The sequence below is a fragment of the Phocoena sinus genome, chromosome 14, assembly GCF_008692025.1.
Source record: "Phocoena sinus isolate mPhoSin1 chromosome 14, mPhoSin1.pri, whole genome shotgun sequence".
In the NCBI taxonomy this organism is placed as follows: Eukaryota; Metazoa; Chordata; class Mammalia; order Artiodactyla; family Phocoenidae; genus Phocoena; species Phocoena sinus.
The window spans coordinates 38,026,584-38,043,231 of record NC_045776.1 but is presented as its reverse complement, the minus strand read 5'-3'; the positions used below and the strand labels follow the sequence as shown (position 1 = coordinate 38,043,231).

Here is a 16,648-nt window from a genome sequence, read left to right as displayed (position 1 = left end):
CACTTAATCCTTACAGCAGCCCTGAGGCTGTTGTCATTCCCACTTCACAGAAGAGAAAACTGAGGCCAGAGAGGTTAAGTCACCTGCCAAGTCACATAGCTAGTAGGCAGTGGAGCCAGGATATGAACCCAGACCCAGGCTGTCTGCCTCCATAGTCTGTGCCCTCCTCTCTCTCTACCTACCTATCATTCATCTCAGTGCCCCAGAAACCCTGAACCCCGCTGAGGTCTTTGGATTTCTGAAATTTGCAGATAGCTCTGAAGATTCACGTTTCTTTTTAAATGACCAAAATGCTCAGTTTTAACTCTGAATGGGAAATCTCTCCAAGCTCCTTCGTTTCTTTCCTGCCATCTAAAATAGAGCACGCCACAGATAACTTAATCTTCTAAAGTGTGGACATTCCAATGTTTGTTTCCAGCCTATGGAGGACGTGCAGAGGAAACAGCTGCACTTGCTAAGAGTTGGATAAGAACGAGGTGCTGATCAGAGGCTGGTAGAAACTAGGCAGGAGCTTAAGAGTGAAGACTGTAAGGCACCGATGTGGGCTGCTGTGTGGCTTTCACAGCCAGCACCCTGGTTCTCTGGGACGCGTGAGGCTGCCAGATCACCTGGTTCTGGAGCAAATCATCAGCTCTGGAATCTCTCCGCCCCTTTCTTCCTCTCCTTTCCCCTCCCGCTCTCCTAACTTCCTTCCTCCATCTATCTGCACCCCCTTGAGGTTCACAGCTGGTAGCTCAGAGTCCTCTGACCACCAAAGCCTCCCTCTGAACCAATGACCTCCTCGGCCCCGGTCCCTGCCCTGCACCATCTGCCCGTCCCCGGCCTCCGGCTTCCCCTCCCTGGACTGCTGGCTCTGCCAGCTGACGGCGCTTTCAGAACCGGCGCAAGCGAGCTCCTTCACCCACTGCCAGGGGTCCCAGGGCAGGATTCCCCAAGCTCTGGTGGCCCTGCCCCCACCCCCTCCCCTCCAACCATGGCAGGTTCTCACTGGTTCACACTCTGTGAATGTGTCCCTTGATGGTCCCCAGCTAGATGTGAGTCCCCTTGCAGCAGGAACCAGCTTGAAGGCCTCATCTAATCCACACCTCCTCCAGGGTCCCACCCAGATCCTCCCCACACCGTCTCCCTTCCTGGGGCTCCCTGAGTCCATAGCCCATAATTCTGCAGTCTGAGGCTGTTTCTCGGGTAGGTCTGGGAAGCTTTCTCTCCAGCCAGAAGGGGGTGCTCTCTAGCGGCAGGGGCACTTGCCTTCCCCCCCCCCCCACCGCCTCCCCGGCCCCCGGTCCTCCTACTCCCCTCCCACAGCACGGGCCTCCCTTCCTCTCCCATCCCAACTCTTCCAGACTTCCCCCACCCCTCCAACCTACGCTGACACCCGCCTTGAACTTGGGGCCCTCCCTACAAGTTCAAGTTCTACAAGCTGCTTTGTGTGGACTTTATTTCTGTTCTCCTTAAAGAGACAAGGAGCCTTCGAGCGTAGAACCTCTGGGCTCGGTCCCATCAGTATGGTGTGTGGCTGAGTCCCACAGGGACGGCTCTCCCAGCCCCCTGCCCCTCCCCCCTCAACAGTGTCCTACTGGAGCTACCCCGGAACCCTAATTCCCGGATTACAGAGCATCCAGATGGCATAACCACAGGACTTTGGAGATCAATGTGGTCCAAACCAGCCTCCTGACAAATGGTGAAACGAAGCTCCAGAGACAGAAAGTGACGGCCCTGGACCACACTGCAGCCCCTGGTACAGTAACCTGGGCTGGTCTGTGGGCAGACAGCCTCAGGGCCTTCAGGCATCTGTTTTCAGGCTCAGCTCAAAGACAAGGGAGCTGGAAGGAGGGTCCTGCCCGGCAACCAGTGTGTCCTGGCATTTCAATGGCATGACACAAGGGGAGGTGACCACGGTGGAAAGAGGCTAACTACTGGCACGGCTGGAGGAACACAGCCTTCTTGTTCGTGCCTCATGCGATACTGCACATGGCTTTGGTCTGGCTCCAACCCACTCTCAGCCTGTCTCCACCCCATTTCCATGCTCACCGCAGACTTTGCAGCACCCATGCCTTTGCTCCTGCTGTTCTCCCAGCCTCAAACGCCCGTCTCCCCATCTCTACGTGCTGGAGGGGAGTCCTCATCCTTCAGGACCCCACAGATTGCCCCGAGGACCCCACTTCCAGCACCATGAGCTCGCCCTTATATGCAGCGTGCTTCTATAGGGATCTAGGTTCACATCTCACTGCTTCCCATGGCCTGCTCGCACAGCGCACCGAAGTCAGGGAGGATGGAGACAACAGTGGGAGATCCTCCCGCCCGATGGGAGGCTGGAGTGGGGACTGGCCACACAGGGTCTGCTCTAGAGAGCAGGGCACAGGGGTGGGGGTAGCTGAAGCTGCTCGGAGATGGAGAGAAGGTATGTGAAAGAGTTCAGAGCTAGACTCACGGGTTGGTACAAAGTATGAGGTAGGGGGTGGGGCAGGAAGCAGGTGGTGGGGATTGTGTTTAAGGCCAGTGGTAGGGGCTGTCATATGTGTTGGTCAGAGCAGCAATGACCTGCAGCTGTGTGTGTGTGTGTGTGTGTGTGTGTGTGTGTGTGTAGCAGGGTTTAGAGACCTCTGAGCCACAGGCCAGAGTGATACAGGGCACTCACTACGAGGTGAGGGCAGGTCAGCCTGAAGCCAGTGGGGTGACAAAAGCAGTAAGGGCCACTGGGCACAGCTCTCTGCTCTGGGCCTGGGACAGGCAATGCTGGACTCTTGGACCCACTGCTTGTGGCCCTGACCTGACAGATGTGGTGCTGGAAGGCATCAATGCTGGAAGGAGGGCGGGGGCAGGACAGGCTCCAAGGCCACAGCCCAGTGAGGGGACCATCTGGCAGAGGCAGGCTGATGGGCCATCGTCCACCCACACTTCACCAATGGGCCCAGGCGTGACTTGGAGCTGCAGCGTGGCTGCAGGAGTGAGCAGGGGCCCTCACCGTGCACCCTCTGGGTTCCGGCAGCTTCATCCTCATGGGCCCAGGGAGGCGATGACACAGGTCTCGGGAGCTGCCTGGTGCGTGTGAACTAAGATAATGCCTCACGTACAGCTTTGGAGAGGGTGACAAACTGGTGAGGGGAGGGCTGTGTGCATGGTGAGAAACCCGCAGGCGACTGCTGGAGTCTGGAAGGCAGACTTGAGCTAGTCTGATCCTCACACCCCTCTAGGGAATGATCATCACTTTACAGGTGAGGACACGGAGGCTGAGATTATAGACGAGGGGCTGAGCTGGGAGTCAGACCCAGAAGGGTTTGCTTCAAAAACCAGCCTTTCAACCATCCAGGCTCTGGGGCCTGTTCGGGGCCTGTCTGACCACAGGGCTTTGGACCAGCAGACCCCCGGGTCCTTTCCAGGACTAGCTCGCATCCCACAGCTCTGGGAGAGTCTGCCGCAGGGGCTACGAGCCAGCGATATGGAAACCACTGGAACCCTCTGGCCACGTGGGCTACGTGGGCAGGTGTGGTGGTCTCACTGGCAGGCCGACCCTTTTCACGGGGTAGAGAGACAGGACCCCATCAAACCGAGCTCCGTGAGCATCCCTGCATCCCTGAGCGTGGATTTGTTATCCAGCTCCTGCGGGGCTCCGGACTCTGGAATGGGAGGACTCAGATTCTTTACGAGGTTCCAGCCTCCCGAGGCCCACGGGCCTTGCTGCCCTGTTCATACCAGGGCCTCCAGATGTGGCTTTCCAGGATCCCCTTCTTTCACTAGGCCTACACTGGGGCACCCCATCCCCTCACCTGCCCACGGAGTCCTGCCCTGGGAGCTCCAGCTGACTCTCCTTCTCACCTGGAAAGTACAACCTCTGTCCCTGATGAACTGGTATCCCCACTCCCACCTACCACCCCAGCCATGACCGTTCATATTTCTCCCCTTCATTGCCACTGGACAAATGCTGCCCATCGAGGGAGGGGAGATTCTTGGACCCTGCCTGCTCCGGGACCCCACCGTCATGACCTCCCTCCACCTGGGTTTACAGAGCTGTCCGTGACAGTGCACCTCCGCGCCTGGACTGGAGAGCGCTGCCTCTCACCGTCCCGCAGCTCCTCTCACCCTCAACACAACGCAGATGTGGTCACCTTGCCAACGGAACACCCCTGCCAGAGGCCCGGGCGAGCAGCCTCTCTGGGGAGAGAAGTGGGGAAGAGGCGAAGGAGCCCCACTGGCAGACTCACCTTCTCTCTGTTGCTGGGGGATCATTGGAGGTGGCTGAGGAAAGGCCTGGCTTATCTGACCATAGGCAGCAGGGTAGGCGGCTGCTGGAGGGCCAAAGAGAAGAGGCAGGAGCAAGAGACGGTGACAGTGACACGAAGAGGGACAGGGTGAGAGGCAGGAAGAAAGAGAGAAATTTCAGTGTTGAGCAGTAAAAGCAGACCGGCGAAAAAATGCATTTTTAAGATAAAGCCAGTTTTCAGCAGTAATGAAGGAGAAGCGGCAAAGGGAAGACCAGAAGACGTGTATGTGCCCTGGTGTGTGTGTGTGTGTGTGTGTGCACGCGCACGCTGGTGTGCGCATGGGGGAGGTGAGTTTAATCTGCAATGGACAACCCACGTGTGGATAATCCACAAGAACGGATAATCAAAAACATCAGAATGCCCTGGAGAGGATCGCCCCACACCACCTGGAACCCACAAGGTTTCCCCCTTCTATGAGCCACGACTGACTCCGGCCACATACCCTCAATCTCGCTCAGATGGCGCCTGTGTGGGAGACGGGAGCCCCCCTAGGTGTGAGCTTGGCCTCTGGGATCCTGCCAGTGGGTGGTTCCCCAGGGGCAGAGGGCTGAGCTGAACAAATCTGACGCTTTCTATATTCAACTGGAAAGGGTCAGAGGTGGGACAGGAGTGGCTAGCCCCTTCCTCAGCCTGGCCTGGCTCCCAAAGGGGCTCAGGGGGGCTCAGCAGGTGAAGGCAAGAGCTTCCCCTGGACTCCAGATGTGAGAAGCCCACTTTATCCAGGTCCCCATGGTGCCAGGAAGCTCCATCACCCTCAGGGGAGACATTGCTGGCTCCTAAACACAGCAAGGAGGGACCCTGACCAGGCCAGACAGCAGGACACTGGCTGGGCGGGGATGACTGTGGTGTGTGTGTGTGTGTGTATGTGTGTGTTGTGTGTTGCCGAGCCCCGGGGGAGGGAGAGAAGCATGGCTGACAGCTGGCCTTGGGCTTCCTACGGTAGCTCATCACCTTCCCTGATTCAGTGACCCAAGGCCATCTGCTCGCCTCTCCTCTTTTCTACCTCTGGCTGCCTATTCTCCCTTGTTCCCTGTCCTCCTTGCTCGGGCCCCACTCCTGTTGCCTGTGTATGGCTGGTGAGGGGGGGGGGGGTGGGGATGGAAACTGCTTCCCTTCCCTCAAACCCAGGCATCGGTGCTTTCTGAGCCAGTGACACCTAGCTCCGGCCTCACCCCAGTGCTGCTGGGAGGCTTGGTGCTCCTGGACAAGCCAGCCCTGGCAGCACCACGGAGGAGGGAAATCTGGCCTCAAAGATGAGTCACTTCACAGCAAGGTTAAAGCTTAGCCTGGCTCACCAACTCATCGCATGTTCGGACCACCCACCACTGCCGTGTTGGGTTAGGGTTAGGTAAGCTGTGCCTGAAGGCCAAGGGGCACCTGCAGAGGGGGAGGGAGCCCGGCGGGGTTGGGGGGGGGCGGTCTCTGTCAGTATAACACTCCCTCCTTCTACCACAGCTCCTGGCCAGTCCTGCCCTGCTCCCCCCTCCCTCACAGTGCTAGGCCCAGGCCTGGCTGGGTAGGGGGCACTGGTGCCCAGGCATGGGGAAGTGCATACAGCCGGGGGACCACCGTGGGGACGCGTGGATACTAACGACCTGCATACTGCTGCACTCCGGCGTAGGCCTGCTGCAGGGGGTCCGCGGCGGTGGGGCTCTGCGCTGCAGGGGAGCCAAGGGGGCAGAGGTCAGCGATGCCTACCCAAACCAGCTCCTCTCCCACCACACCCCTGGAGATGAGGCTGTAGCTGCACTGCCTCCCCAGCCCCTGTGGTCTCTGTCCCGGGGCAGGGCATCTGAGGCAGGAACCCTGAATGGGGGTTCCTCTTTCCTCAGCCTGGGGCCCTTGGTAGGGTGGAAAGCTGTTTCCCCTGGCTGGGGGATGCAGGCTGCCGCTGGCTTGGGTCGGGGGTGAGAGGTGTGGTTCATGCAGAAGGCTGAGAAGGGCAGGGAAGGAGACACCAGAGAAGGGCTTGACCATGAGGGACTTGGTGGGGAGACACCTGAGGGACCTGGCCCTGGAGAAGGGCTGTGGGAAAGCGGGCAAGGGTGCTAGAGGCTATCAGGAGGGTGGTTTCCTCCTCACTTATCCCTAGCAGGACTCAGGGGCAGAGCCCAGCTAGGCAAAAGAAAGGGCATGGAGGCCTCATCCTGCCATTCTTCCTGGGCCACCCATGCCTACTCAAATAGAGGGACCCCCTCCCAAATTCTTAGGGAGTTTGCACGAGGCACAGAGGTCTTTCATTCCTGGGCATGCCCTTAGTAGAACTGACCACACAAATAGATCTGCACCACGGTGCCCACAGACACCAAAGAACAAGAAGACCAAGGACCTTCTAACACCTGATCTCATGAGTGGGACATCTACTGCCCAGTGCGCGGGGGCCCTTGGGCTGATACTTTGGCAAGCAACCCAGAGAAGCTGGACTTCTTGGTTCACTTCTGTTGCCTTTGTTGTGTCTGCAGATGTGGTGGGCAAAAGCCTGGCTGCAGCATGGACCAATGGTGGGCACTGCCTTTGGTGATCAAGGGCAGTGATGACTGAAGTGGGAGTGGGCTGGCCTTGGGGGCCCAGGGAGATGGATGGGGACAGATCCAGCCTCAGTACATTTGAGGCAAGCTGGTGAACACAGGGAGGCAGAAAGGAAACCATCCAGGCTTATCGGCCTGGTGACCCAGGCCAGCGAAGCTAAACGGCAGTGTCAGGCTTTGGGGCCTGCAGACCAAGAAGAATCCCCAAACTTCCCTTCTGAGCTCTCTTCGCTGAACCTCTCAGTAACATTACACTAGAACAATAGCTCCTGGGTCTCTGGGGGACAAGGGAAAGTCCTGGGGCAGAGGTCCTTAGAGATCATGTGGATGGTAGCAGGTGAGCTGGGCCCAGGAGGGCACTGCCCAGAGTGGGGAGCTGAAGATGGGTAAGGATGCGGGCTCCTTCCCGCCTGGGGTTGCCCAGGACAAAACCCTATCCCTCGATTTCCCCCACGGTGGACACTGGAGCTCCCAGTGGTGAGGTAGCAGTAGTGGCGGTGTTCGGCAGGTGGCCTACTGCTCCCTCCGCCTGACTCTCCCACCAGCCTGAGCTCCCTGGAGGGACAGCCACTTCTTGCTTGTCCTCTTGGGCTACCCAGCTGCTCAGCCACAGAATGCCTTTATGCCAATTAGAAAAAAGATGTCTCTTCTCTGGGCAGAGTTTTGGTGCCCTGTGCAAAATATAACCTGCACGACTTCTATGGCAGCTCCCCCAGCACAGTGCCAGGATCGTAGCAAGTGCTCAGCAAATACCGTGGCATGGGCGAGAAATAACCAGTCCCTACCATTTGTGAGAGCCACCCCTTCAGGGGCGTTTTGTGGCAGTAAAAGCCACACTGTGTGCTTCCAGCACGATCCTGATGAGTAAAGGGGAGAGCAGAGATGCTACCTGGGGCTAGGACGTGGAGGAAAGCATTTCTGAGACCCCTCTCTACTCATCTGCTTAACGACCTCATTAGTAACTGCCAAAGAATGAGCACTTTGAAGGATCTCGCTCGTTACAGCAGCTCCAAACTCTGCATTTAAAGATGGGAAATTCATTTTTTTAACGTACTACTTTTTTCCTTCCCTTCCCTCCATCCCTCCCTCCTGCTCTGGCAGGGGACTGTTTATGGGACATGACAGATTGTTACAAATGGGGGAGAGAAACATTTCCAAATTCCGCGAGGGAAATAGCTCACAGATGCTGGTAGGGGTGGGGAAGGACCAGGTTTGTCAAAATCCAGAGACCCAGATGGGCTTGTGGGCAGGCGAGGGAGGGGGTGGTGAAACCACCCAGATGTGCTGGGGACTGTATCTCCCAGCCCATGAGCCTGAGTGAGGAGGAGCCCAAGAACCTGAGATAGGGGGGCTCTCTCCCACCTCCAGCTTGCCAAGCCCCTCCCAGCCTGGAGCCTTCACCATTAAACAACACTCCAGATCCCCCTCCAGGCCCTGTCACTTCATTCTCTAGGCTTCTCTGGTCTGTTCGCTATGCAGTGAGGGGTGAGTTGTGGGAAAAGCACTGAGATGGGATCATGAACAACTCCAAGTTCAAAGTCAGGAAGTTCTCCTCTATTTCTCTCTGGCACACTCAGCTTGTACTCTGCTGCCGGTACAACTTTTATATTCTATGGATGCCTAGGCCTCACTCCAGACAGTGAAATCAGAAGCTCTGGGCTTCCGTGGTCTTACAAAGCCACACAGTAGATTCTGATGGGCTACCAGAGTGGGAAGCACTACTTTGCCCCCCAAGGCTGATCTCCTCTGCCCTAGTTGGGCCAACCTCCTTACCCACCCTGCCCCTGCCAGGACAGCCCCTCCATAGCCGTGTGCTCCTTGCTCATCCGTACTTAATGTTTGATCTGAGCGCCTCCTCAGGAGGCTCTGTTGGGCGTCCTCAGCCTACAGAATGAAAGAACTCTCCCTTCATTGGAATCCTTAGGCATCTCCGATCAGAGAACGCTCACTCTTGACCGAAGTCTACACTGCCTTATTGCCTCATTAGTCTGTTGACGCATATTATGTTCCCGACTGGATTTTGACCTCCCAGGAGATAGGCCCATGTCCTTCCCTCCTTCTGGGCCACCCCCCTTTCACCTTTCATAGACTGGGCACTTACTAGTACTTATGGGGACTCTGTGACCTCATCACCTGCCCTCCAGCAAGGACAGCATTCTCCTCATTGCTATTACGCTGCCTCTTGCCAGTCTACTCTAGGGCCTTGGGCCCAGCTTCCCAGCTCCAGTCCTCAAGACCAGGGAGATGCGCTGCTTAAAGTCAACTGGACACTCTTACCACAGGAGAACTGCTAAATTTTAGAGGAACAAAGTTAATCAGGAACAGGCCTCCTGGATCTTCTTGTGTGCCAGAATTCATGAAGGTAGGACCCAGGAACTGTCCAAAGTTCTGGTCCTCTGTCCAAAGTTCTGACTGCGGTTTCGTATGCACCAAGGGACCGAGCTGGTATGTACTAGTCAGATTGCCAATCTATATACCTCCACTTCCTTCCCAAAAGAGGCTTTTCCTATTTAATACTAAATATGATTATTCTTTTAGCTTCTATCCCCTCACTTCTTTTGGGTCAAATTCACTCTCAAGTGATTTGCAGCTATTAGTCTCTCTCTAGATGAGCTGGACAACTCATCTATTCTCCTTTCCCTTGAGGGAGCCCCAGGAATGGGGTTTCTTCTCACCCAACAGACTGACAAACCCCCAGGGATATGTCTTCTCGTCCATCAGGAGCTCCCTGAAGGAAGGCAGGAGGCTGGCTTTCCCTGATCACATTTGAGGTTTCACCAAGGAACAGAGGGCAGGGAGCCACACATTCCCTGTTATAACAGCAAGGGCATGGACGGAAAGGATGAGGAGTGTGTTGCATGGGGAAGGAAGGGCTACCAGATGTTCTTACCTGGGTAGGGGTGAATGCCATTGGCAAACACAGCTTCTGCAGCAGGTTGCCCATTGGCCTGTGGGGGGAGGCCAGTGAAGCCGTTCACCCCAATGGGGGACGGGATGCTAGGCACGGCTGGTGCAGTGATGCCCGGAGGGGTGCTGCCACCTGGTTCCAGAGGTGAAGATGGGTGGAGAAGGGGAGGCAAACAGAACAAAGGTGATGAAGGCCAACCCATGGAGCTCCACCCTGCTGGCTCCAAGGACCTGGGGATAGGCTTGGACCTCACATGTCAACTCAATCCTATCTGTGAATCAGGCCTTGGGTTATCATCTTCCTATATGTAATGACTCTACTTATCCCAACTATATCTATACTTCAAAGCAGAGTCCAAGTCTCACCTACCCCCAAAGACTTCTCTTACCACTGACTGCTTGACCTTGGACCAGCAGCACATAGACCTCTAAGTGCCCTTGACTTTGACCGCAGTTGGTCTTCCTTTAGTCTTTTTCAGTGATTCGTGCTCACCCCAGTTAAGTCAGGATGGACTGGTCTTTGTCTAGCCACCAAGGGGTTTCTAAGCTATGGCTCTGCTCTCTGCTATCTTAATTGGATCACTGAGGGGCTGATTTGCCTCCCTATGAGGGAGTCTTGATACTCAGGTGGAGGAGGTCTTAACTGTGGCGTTCCCTTGCATTGAGGGAGAAAGGCCTTTGCAGAGTCCAGACTCAGCCCTATTCCCACAAAAAGTAGACAGCCTGGCCTCCTCCTTTTAGGACAGTGGTAATGCTCATTGTGGCAGGGGTAAAGCTGGGGTCAGATGACAACATGTTGTGCCCTCCCTACACCAGGTGGATGGAAACCAAGGTGTGGATGGCATGGTGATTGTACTGAGGCCCCAGAGGCTGGAAAGGCCTTCTTCTTCATGTAGGAAGCAGGGTCTCTCTGTGGATAAGGACCTAAGGCCATCAGGAGTGTCCCTAGATTGGGGATCAGAGCTTCGGGGTGGTGTTCAAGTTGGGGCTAGAGATGGCACAGTCTTTTATAGCTTTTAGCTGGGAAAGGAATAGCTCCTGGATGTCAGGAAGGCTGCTGCTATGGCCTGAGTGCAGACAGCGAAGGAAACTTGGTGAATGAGAACTCAGCCCTCGGGGCTAGACAGGGATTCTTAACCTTGAAACTACTGGCATTGTAGCCACACATTTCCTTGTGGGGACCTGTCCTGTGCATCGTAGGATGTTTAGCAACATCCCTGGTCTCTACCTACCAGATTACAGTAGCACCGCCCATCTTCAGTTGTGACAACCAAAAATGTCCAGGACATTGCCAGATACTTGGGAGGGAGGGGCAAAATTGCCCTGGTTGAGAATCATTGAACTGGGTAAGAGCCAGGATCCAATTAAACACATGCTTTGTAAGCGGAGCTGTTTCCAACCCCTCTGTCCTTTAGTAACTCTTACAGTTCTCTCTTGCTTGTTGTGAAGCTGTTTTGGAAAAAGTCAGTGAATCTAGGTTGGGTTAAAGGGAAATGAAAAAATGGGGTTCCTTCTGTGCTTGGGCCAGGGGTCACAGGATGGGCAGGGCTCTTTCCCTTTCAAACCTCAAAGGGAGATGTGTTCATGTCAATTTCTTTCCAGATATCTATACCAGAGATCAACATGAATTGCTTCCTGATATGGCTAAACAATGTAAGTGAAATTCTCACCACTCTGAAATCATATCACAGACATCAGGGGTCCACATCCCATCTTCCCATGGGTCCTCAGGAACGAGAACACCTTTGAGACACACTGCCCAAGGATAAGGCCTGCATTGGGCCCAGACGCTATGTGCTCTTGACCCAGGATGGTCCATTGGTAGCCAACACTGGCCAGACAGAAGGTACCGATGTGGGTCCAGCTGCTTTCCTGCCAGGCCAGGCCCTGTGTTGGTACCTGCCCACTTACCTGAGGTTGGGGTCATGGGTGCGGCCGCCAGGCCATTCATGTTGAGGGCCGCCATCTGCTGCATCTGGGCGGCGGCGAAGGCAGCCATGGGGTTCAGGTAACCACCCTGTGCGACTGACGCCATTAGTGCCGCTTGCTGCTGCATCAGCTGGGGCAGAGGGAGTGCAAAAAATATCACGCGCTTCCGGGGGGGCGACCCTCCCCACCAGAGGGTTCAGCTCCCAGAGACCAGCCCCCCAGGCCCTGAACCCCAGGGAGCCCTGAAGCCTTCCCCATACCTGCCCTAGCTCTCAGTGGCTGTTAGAGACCACCCCCCTCCCGCCCCCCAGGAGAAAACTATGCTCAAAAGTAATAGTAAGGTCCTCGGCACTCTAAAGTTGTAGAAGGTGGGGGAAGGGGACCGGCTCCATGGGCACTAGTCAGTCCTGTCGTTCACGGAGATGTGACATCCAAAGCTCTAGAGATGTGTTGGATGAGCCTCTGTAGAACTAAGTTGGAACGGGTGTCTGTTCAAAATGGTCCTAACTTGGAGTCTGTAGGGTAGAAGCTACAGGAGAATCACAAGTAAAACCTCAGGCATCCCAAGGTTCTCACAGAGCTGAGTGGGGATGGGGGAGGTTGCTGAAAGTGGCCAAGTTTGGACCTTGCTGAACAAGTGAGGGGAGCTTGCGTTTTTAGAAGCAGAACCCTGGCCTACCTTAGTGCCACCCATGTGGGGCTACAGGTCTGAGAGGCAGCTGAGGGGGGATGCTGGCAGAGCCTGCCCCAGTGTAGAAGAAAGAAGTTGATGGGCCGGGGCCTGAGCTGAGGCCTGAGGGGATTACAGAGGAGGTGTAGGGGATGAGGGCTTGGGGCACCTCAAAGGACCCCGGCCAGGAGTAACCAGAAGGCCTGAGGACACCCTTCCATGATCGGTGGCGGGGGTGGTGTGGTGTCAGCAGGACACTGAACTTCTCTCCCTGTTCCAGTCAGTGCTTCCTAGGATTTGCGAAGAACTGCCGCCCCCAGCCCCGCCCTGCTGTGCCCTCACTTACTGCCTGTGCGTAGGCGCCATAGGCCCCGAACGGGATGGCCATGGGGTTGAACATGCCCATTTGGCCGGCCATCTGCTGCATTCGCCGCATTGTGCGCTCCTTGTCGGTGTCGGCGAACTTGACCACCAGACTGGATGAGGCTCCCTGCAGCCAGGACTGTGCGTGAGGCCCACCAGCCCTAACCGCCTCTGCTCCCTGGCCCGGGCCCACCCAGTCCTCTCCACGGGGTGCTATGGGGCGGGGTAGGTGGCACGGTGACAAGCACCAACCTTCCGTCCAGGGGTCTGGAGTCTTAACCCCCCACCCCCACCTCAGGCTTTTTCTATCTGGGTGACCTTGGGCCACTTCCTTAACATCTCTGGGCCTCAATGTCCTTGTCTTAGAAGTGCAGATACTGGCAGTGCCTTCTGGTCTCATGGGGAGGCTGTGAGCACCGCAAGCGTTTGGCATCCTGTGGCCTAGCGCGCGAGGGCTGTCGGGGCCCTGCGGATGCGTGGGGTGGCCGGGATGTCTCTGTCCCTCATTGCCCCGTTCCCTCCCCCCTCCCAACTCCCCAGGGGCGGCCGCACTCACCGGCATGGTCTGGCTGCCGTGCAGAGCGTTGATGGCGGCTTGCGCCTCGGCGTGGGAGGAGTACTTCACAAAGGCGCACCCTGGGGAGACGGGAGAGGCTGAGCCACGGCGCCAGGGCCCAGAGGAAGGTCAGAGAAGCGGAGGACTGAAAGACGGGGCACGGGAGGGGCCGAGGGGAGAGGGCGCCTCCCAGAAGAAAGCAGAGTGAGACACAGAAAGAATGAGAGAGAACCGACAAACTCAGAGCCACACAAGGAGGCAGAGAAAGACCGGGACCGGCCAGAGTCTTCCAAGGACCCTTAAGTGGCCCCGTCCCCCGCGACTTGCATCGCGGCCTTTCCACCCCCGCAGGCCCAAGCGCCTCGCCCCTTCCAAGCGGCCTTACCCCACTTGCCCAACGGGGCCAGTCCCAGACAGCTCGGGACTCTGCCGTCAGGCTGGCAGGAGACCCGCGGCCTCGCCCCGCCCACCCACTCGCCCCACCCACTCCCCGTCCCGCCCCCACGCACCCTTGCTGTTGCCGTCTGGCCCGCGCAGGATGGTACACTCCTCGATGTTCCCGAAGGCCTCGAAGAGGCGGCGCACATCGTCCTCAGACTGCTGCTTGTTGAGCATGCCCACAAAGAGTTTTCTATCTTCTGGAACAAAATTAGGAGATGCTTACCCGGGCCGGGGGTCCGGCTGCGCGGGGTCGGGCCCTGGGGTAGGGCACGGCCGGAGGTGGAAGGGTTACGGAGGGGAAGGGTAGGAGCTGGGTAGGGGGCGGGAAGGGGGCGCACAGCAGGAGGGGGAGGGAAAACAAAGAGAGGGAGGTGGGTGGGGCACCGCTAGAAAGGGAGGAAGGACGCGGGGTGAGGGGGTTGGGGGAGAGGAGGACAAGGCCAGAGGGGGAGGGGAGGTAGGAGGGGTTGGGTCTAAGCGGGGGGCAGGATTGCAGCGACTCTGCCCCTTCCTGCGTAGAGAGCAGACCTCACACTGAGGGGCAGGGCCACTGGCCGGCACCGGCACACAGGTCGTATGGGCAGCCCTACGTTCTCTTACTCCCTCCTCTTAGACACAAACTGTCTTCCTCAGCCACTTTCACCCCCAGATGCCAAAATTAATTTACAACTGGCAAGTCTGCCACAGGGCCTTTGCATACGCTGTTCTCTCTGCCTGGAGTGTCCTCCACATCACAAAGTTGAATCTTCTAATGCTAGGTCTCAGTTTAAATCTTGCTTTCTCATCAAAGCCCCTCCTTCCACTTCTTTATTCTCTGTCTCAGCCCTTCCCATGGCCCAAAATTCAAAGGACAAGTATTTACTGCTTTGCCTGAGTAGTGGGTTTCTGTCTAGCTCCCTACCCCTCAATCTATGCTCCCTGAGGCAAGAGGCCAGGCCTCAGCTGGAGCAGTGGTAGCAGGCACATAGTAGGCCCGCAGGACTGAGCTATGGAATGAATGAATAAATGCCCTATGCCAGTCCCAGGAGCACACCTCCTTTCTGCCTCACATGTTCTTACCTCCATCTGGTGCTCCCTCCTCTTGCCCCTTCCTATTCATGCTGCGAAATTCAGCCCTGGGCACTTTGGAGGGCCTGTTTCTGAAGACTGGGCTCCCTCAGCAGCCTCCCCCGACGCTTGTGTTGAGTACCAAATGGTTTGTTGACAACACTCAGATGTGTGCTTAGGGTGACAGGGATCACGTTAGGCTGTGTGGATTTGTAGTAGCTTGTGACTGCAAAAAGATTTCCCATCCCACAAGCTCTTACTGCAGTGTGACTTTCACTCCTCCCAGGGAGGTGAGGTCTAAGTTGCCTCCCCTTGAATCTGGGCGGGGCTGTGACTGCTCTAACCGATAAAGAATGGCAGAAGTGACACGAGCTGCCTTCACAGGCTCGGTCATAAAAAAGGATCAGCTTCCACTCTCAGCTCTCTCTTTTGGGGATGGTTGCTCTGTGGAAGCCAGCCACCATGCTGTGAAGGACCCCCAACTAGCTCATACCGGGAGTCCACACGGAAAGGAACCCAGGCCTCCAGCTGACGGCCAGCATCAGCCACCAGACATGGAGTGAATGAGTCCTGAGATGATTCCAGGCCCCAGCCTGTGAGTCTTCCAGCTGAGGCCCAGACATCCTGGGGCAGAGACAGTCCCTCCAAGCTGTGCCCTGTCTGAATTCCTGACCCACAGAATCCATGAGCATAATAAATGGTTGTTTTGTACCACTCCGTTTGGGGTTAAGTTGTTAGGCAGCCATAGCTGCTGGAACAGGGTCCCCATGGTGGCAGACACCCTCTAGATGCTTGTTGACTCTTCAATAGCTGACACACACAGCCAAGACTGCAGAAATACCCACCCCAAAATTGCAGATGGCCATGTGTTCATGGTTTCCACAGAATGCAAGGGCACTCCAGGGCCATGTCCTTCTTGATTCCGGGTGGTTGGTGCCGCCTGCACCAGAGCACCCCCGTCACTCACACGGCCAGGAGAGTTCACATAGAGATGAGGGGCTGACCAGAGGTCTGGAGCGAAGTGGAGGAAACCTCCAGGCCCTGCCCTGCTTCACAAGCCACCGCAGAGTCCTCCTCAGGAAGGCCTGACCACCGCCCTGCTGGTACCCCCAGCCTGCAGCACTCAGCACTGGGCAAGCTCTCAGCGATGAGGTGCCCCTTCCATGCCCACAGGGTATCATTGTCAGTTCCTATGACCAATGTTGCGTCAGGGCATGCCAGCCTGGACCTCCAACATGGGTGGGCTTCAGCCAAAGCTCTGGGCCCGGAGCCTTCCCTAGCCTGGGCGCTCCACCTGGCGGCTGAGGCGCTGGCAGGGCTGGGCACGCCCCTGCCCCATCTCCAGGCATCCCCAAATCCAAGTTCTGGGCTGGGGGAAGCAGAGACTGGGAGAGCAAGCAGAAGGAAGACAGAGGGAGTGGAAGGGGTGAAACTTCCTCCTGAGGAAGGACAGGAGGAGATGAGCTTCGAAGCAGAAAGGGAGGGGAAATGGCGGAGACAGAGGAAAAAGAACTGGAAACAAAGAGCAGAGAGAGGGATTCTCTGGTGGCGCAGTGGTTGAGAGTCCGCCTGCCGATGCAGGGGACGCGGGTTCGTGCCCGGTCCGGGAAGATCCCACATGCCGCGGAGCGGCTGGGCCCGTGAGCCATTGCCGCTGGGTCTGTGCGTCCGGAGCCTGTGCTCCGCAACGGGAGGGGCCGCAGCAGTGAGAGGCCCGAGTACCGCAAAAAAAAAAAAAAAAAAAAAAAGCAGAGAGAAGAGCCAGGCAGTAGGAGAGGGCAGAGACAGAGGCGAGATGGCCGAGGGCTTAAGTTTAACTCCCAGAAGCACAGCAGCATTTACATGAAGTGAATCGAGTCTTGAAGCCTTCAGTAGAGCCTTGAAATTCTGCTCCCCAGGTCGGCCAGGTGCTTCCCCTCCCCCAGCGCCTTTCAAAGGCTCCAGT

General features: G+C 56.8%; 1 protein-coding gene across 13 annotated transcripts in view; it reads right to left on the bottom strand.

The window, feature by feature from the left end:
- Positions 1 to 16,648, bottom strand: part of CELF4 (CUGBP Elav-like family member 4) — a 299,015-nt gene that overhangs the window by 16,622 nt on the left and 265,745 nt on the right. For 3 of the 13 annotated variants that reach the window (XM_032602692.1, XM_032602700.1, XM_032602701.1), the window contains exons 4-10: positions 13,725 to 13,850; positions 13,216 to 13,295; positions 12,643 to 12,786; positions 11,609 to 11,756; positions 9,681 to 9,830; positions 5,855 to 5,920; positions 4,203 to 4,286 (exon numbers count right to left, since the gene is read on the bottom strand). In XM_032602692.1, coding sequence (XP_032458583.1) covers positions 4,203 to 4,286; positions 5,855 to 5,920; positions 9,681 to 9,830; positions 11,609 to 11,756; positions 12,643 to 12,786; positions 13,216 to 13,295; positions 13,725 to 13,850 — 798 coding nt within the window. Of the gene's footprint in view, positions 1 to 4,202; positions 4,287 to 5,854; positions 5,921 to 9,680; positions 9,831 to 11,608; positions 11,757 to 12,642; positions 12,787 to 13,215; positions 13,296 to 13,724; positions 13,854 to 16,648 lie in introns of all 13 variants that reach the window. The other 10 variants (XM_032602691.1, XM_032602699.1, XM_032602694.1 and 7 more) reach the window with 7 other exon arrangements.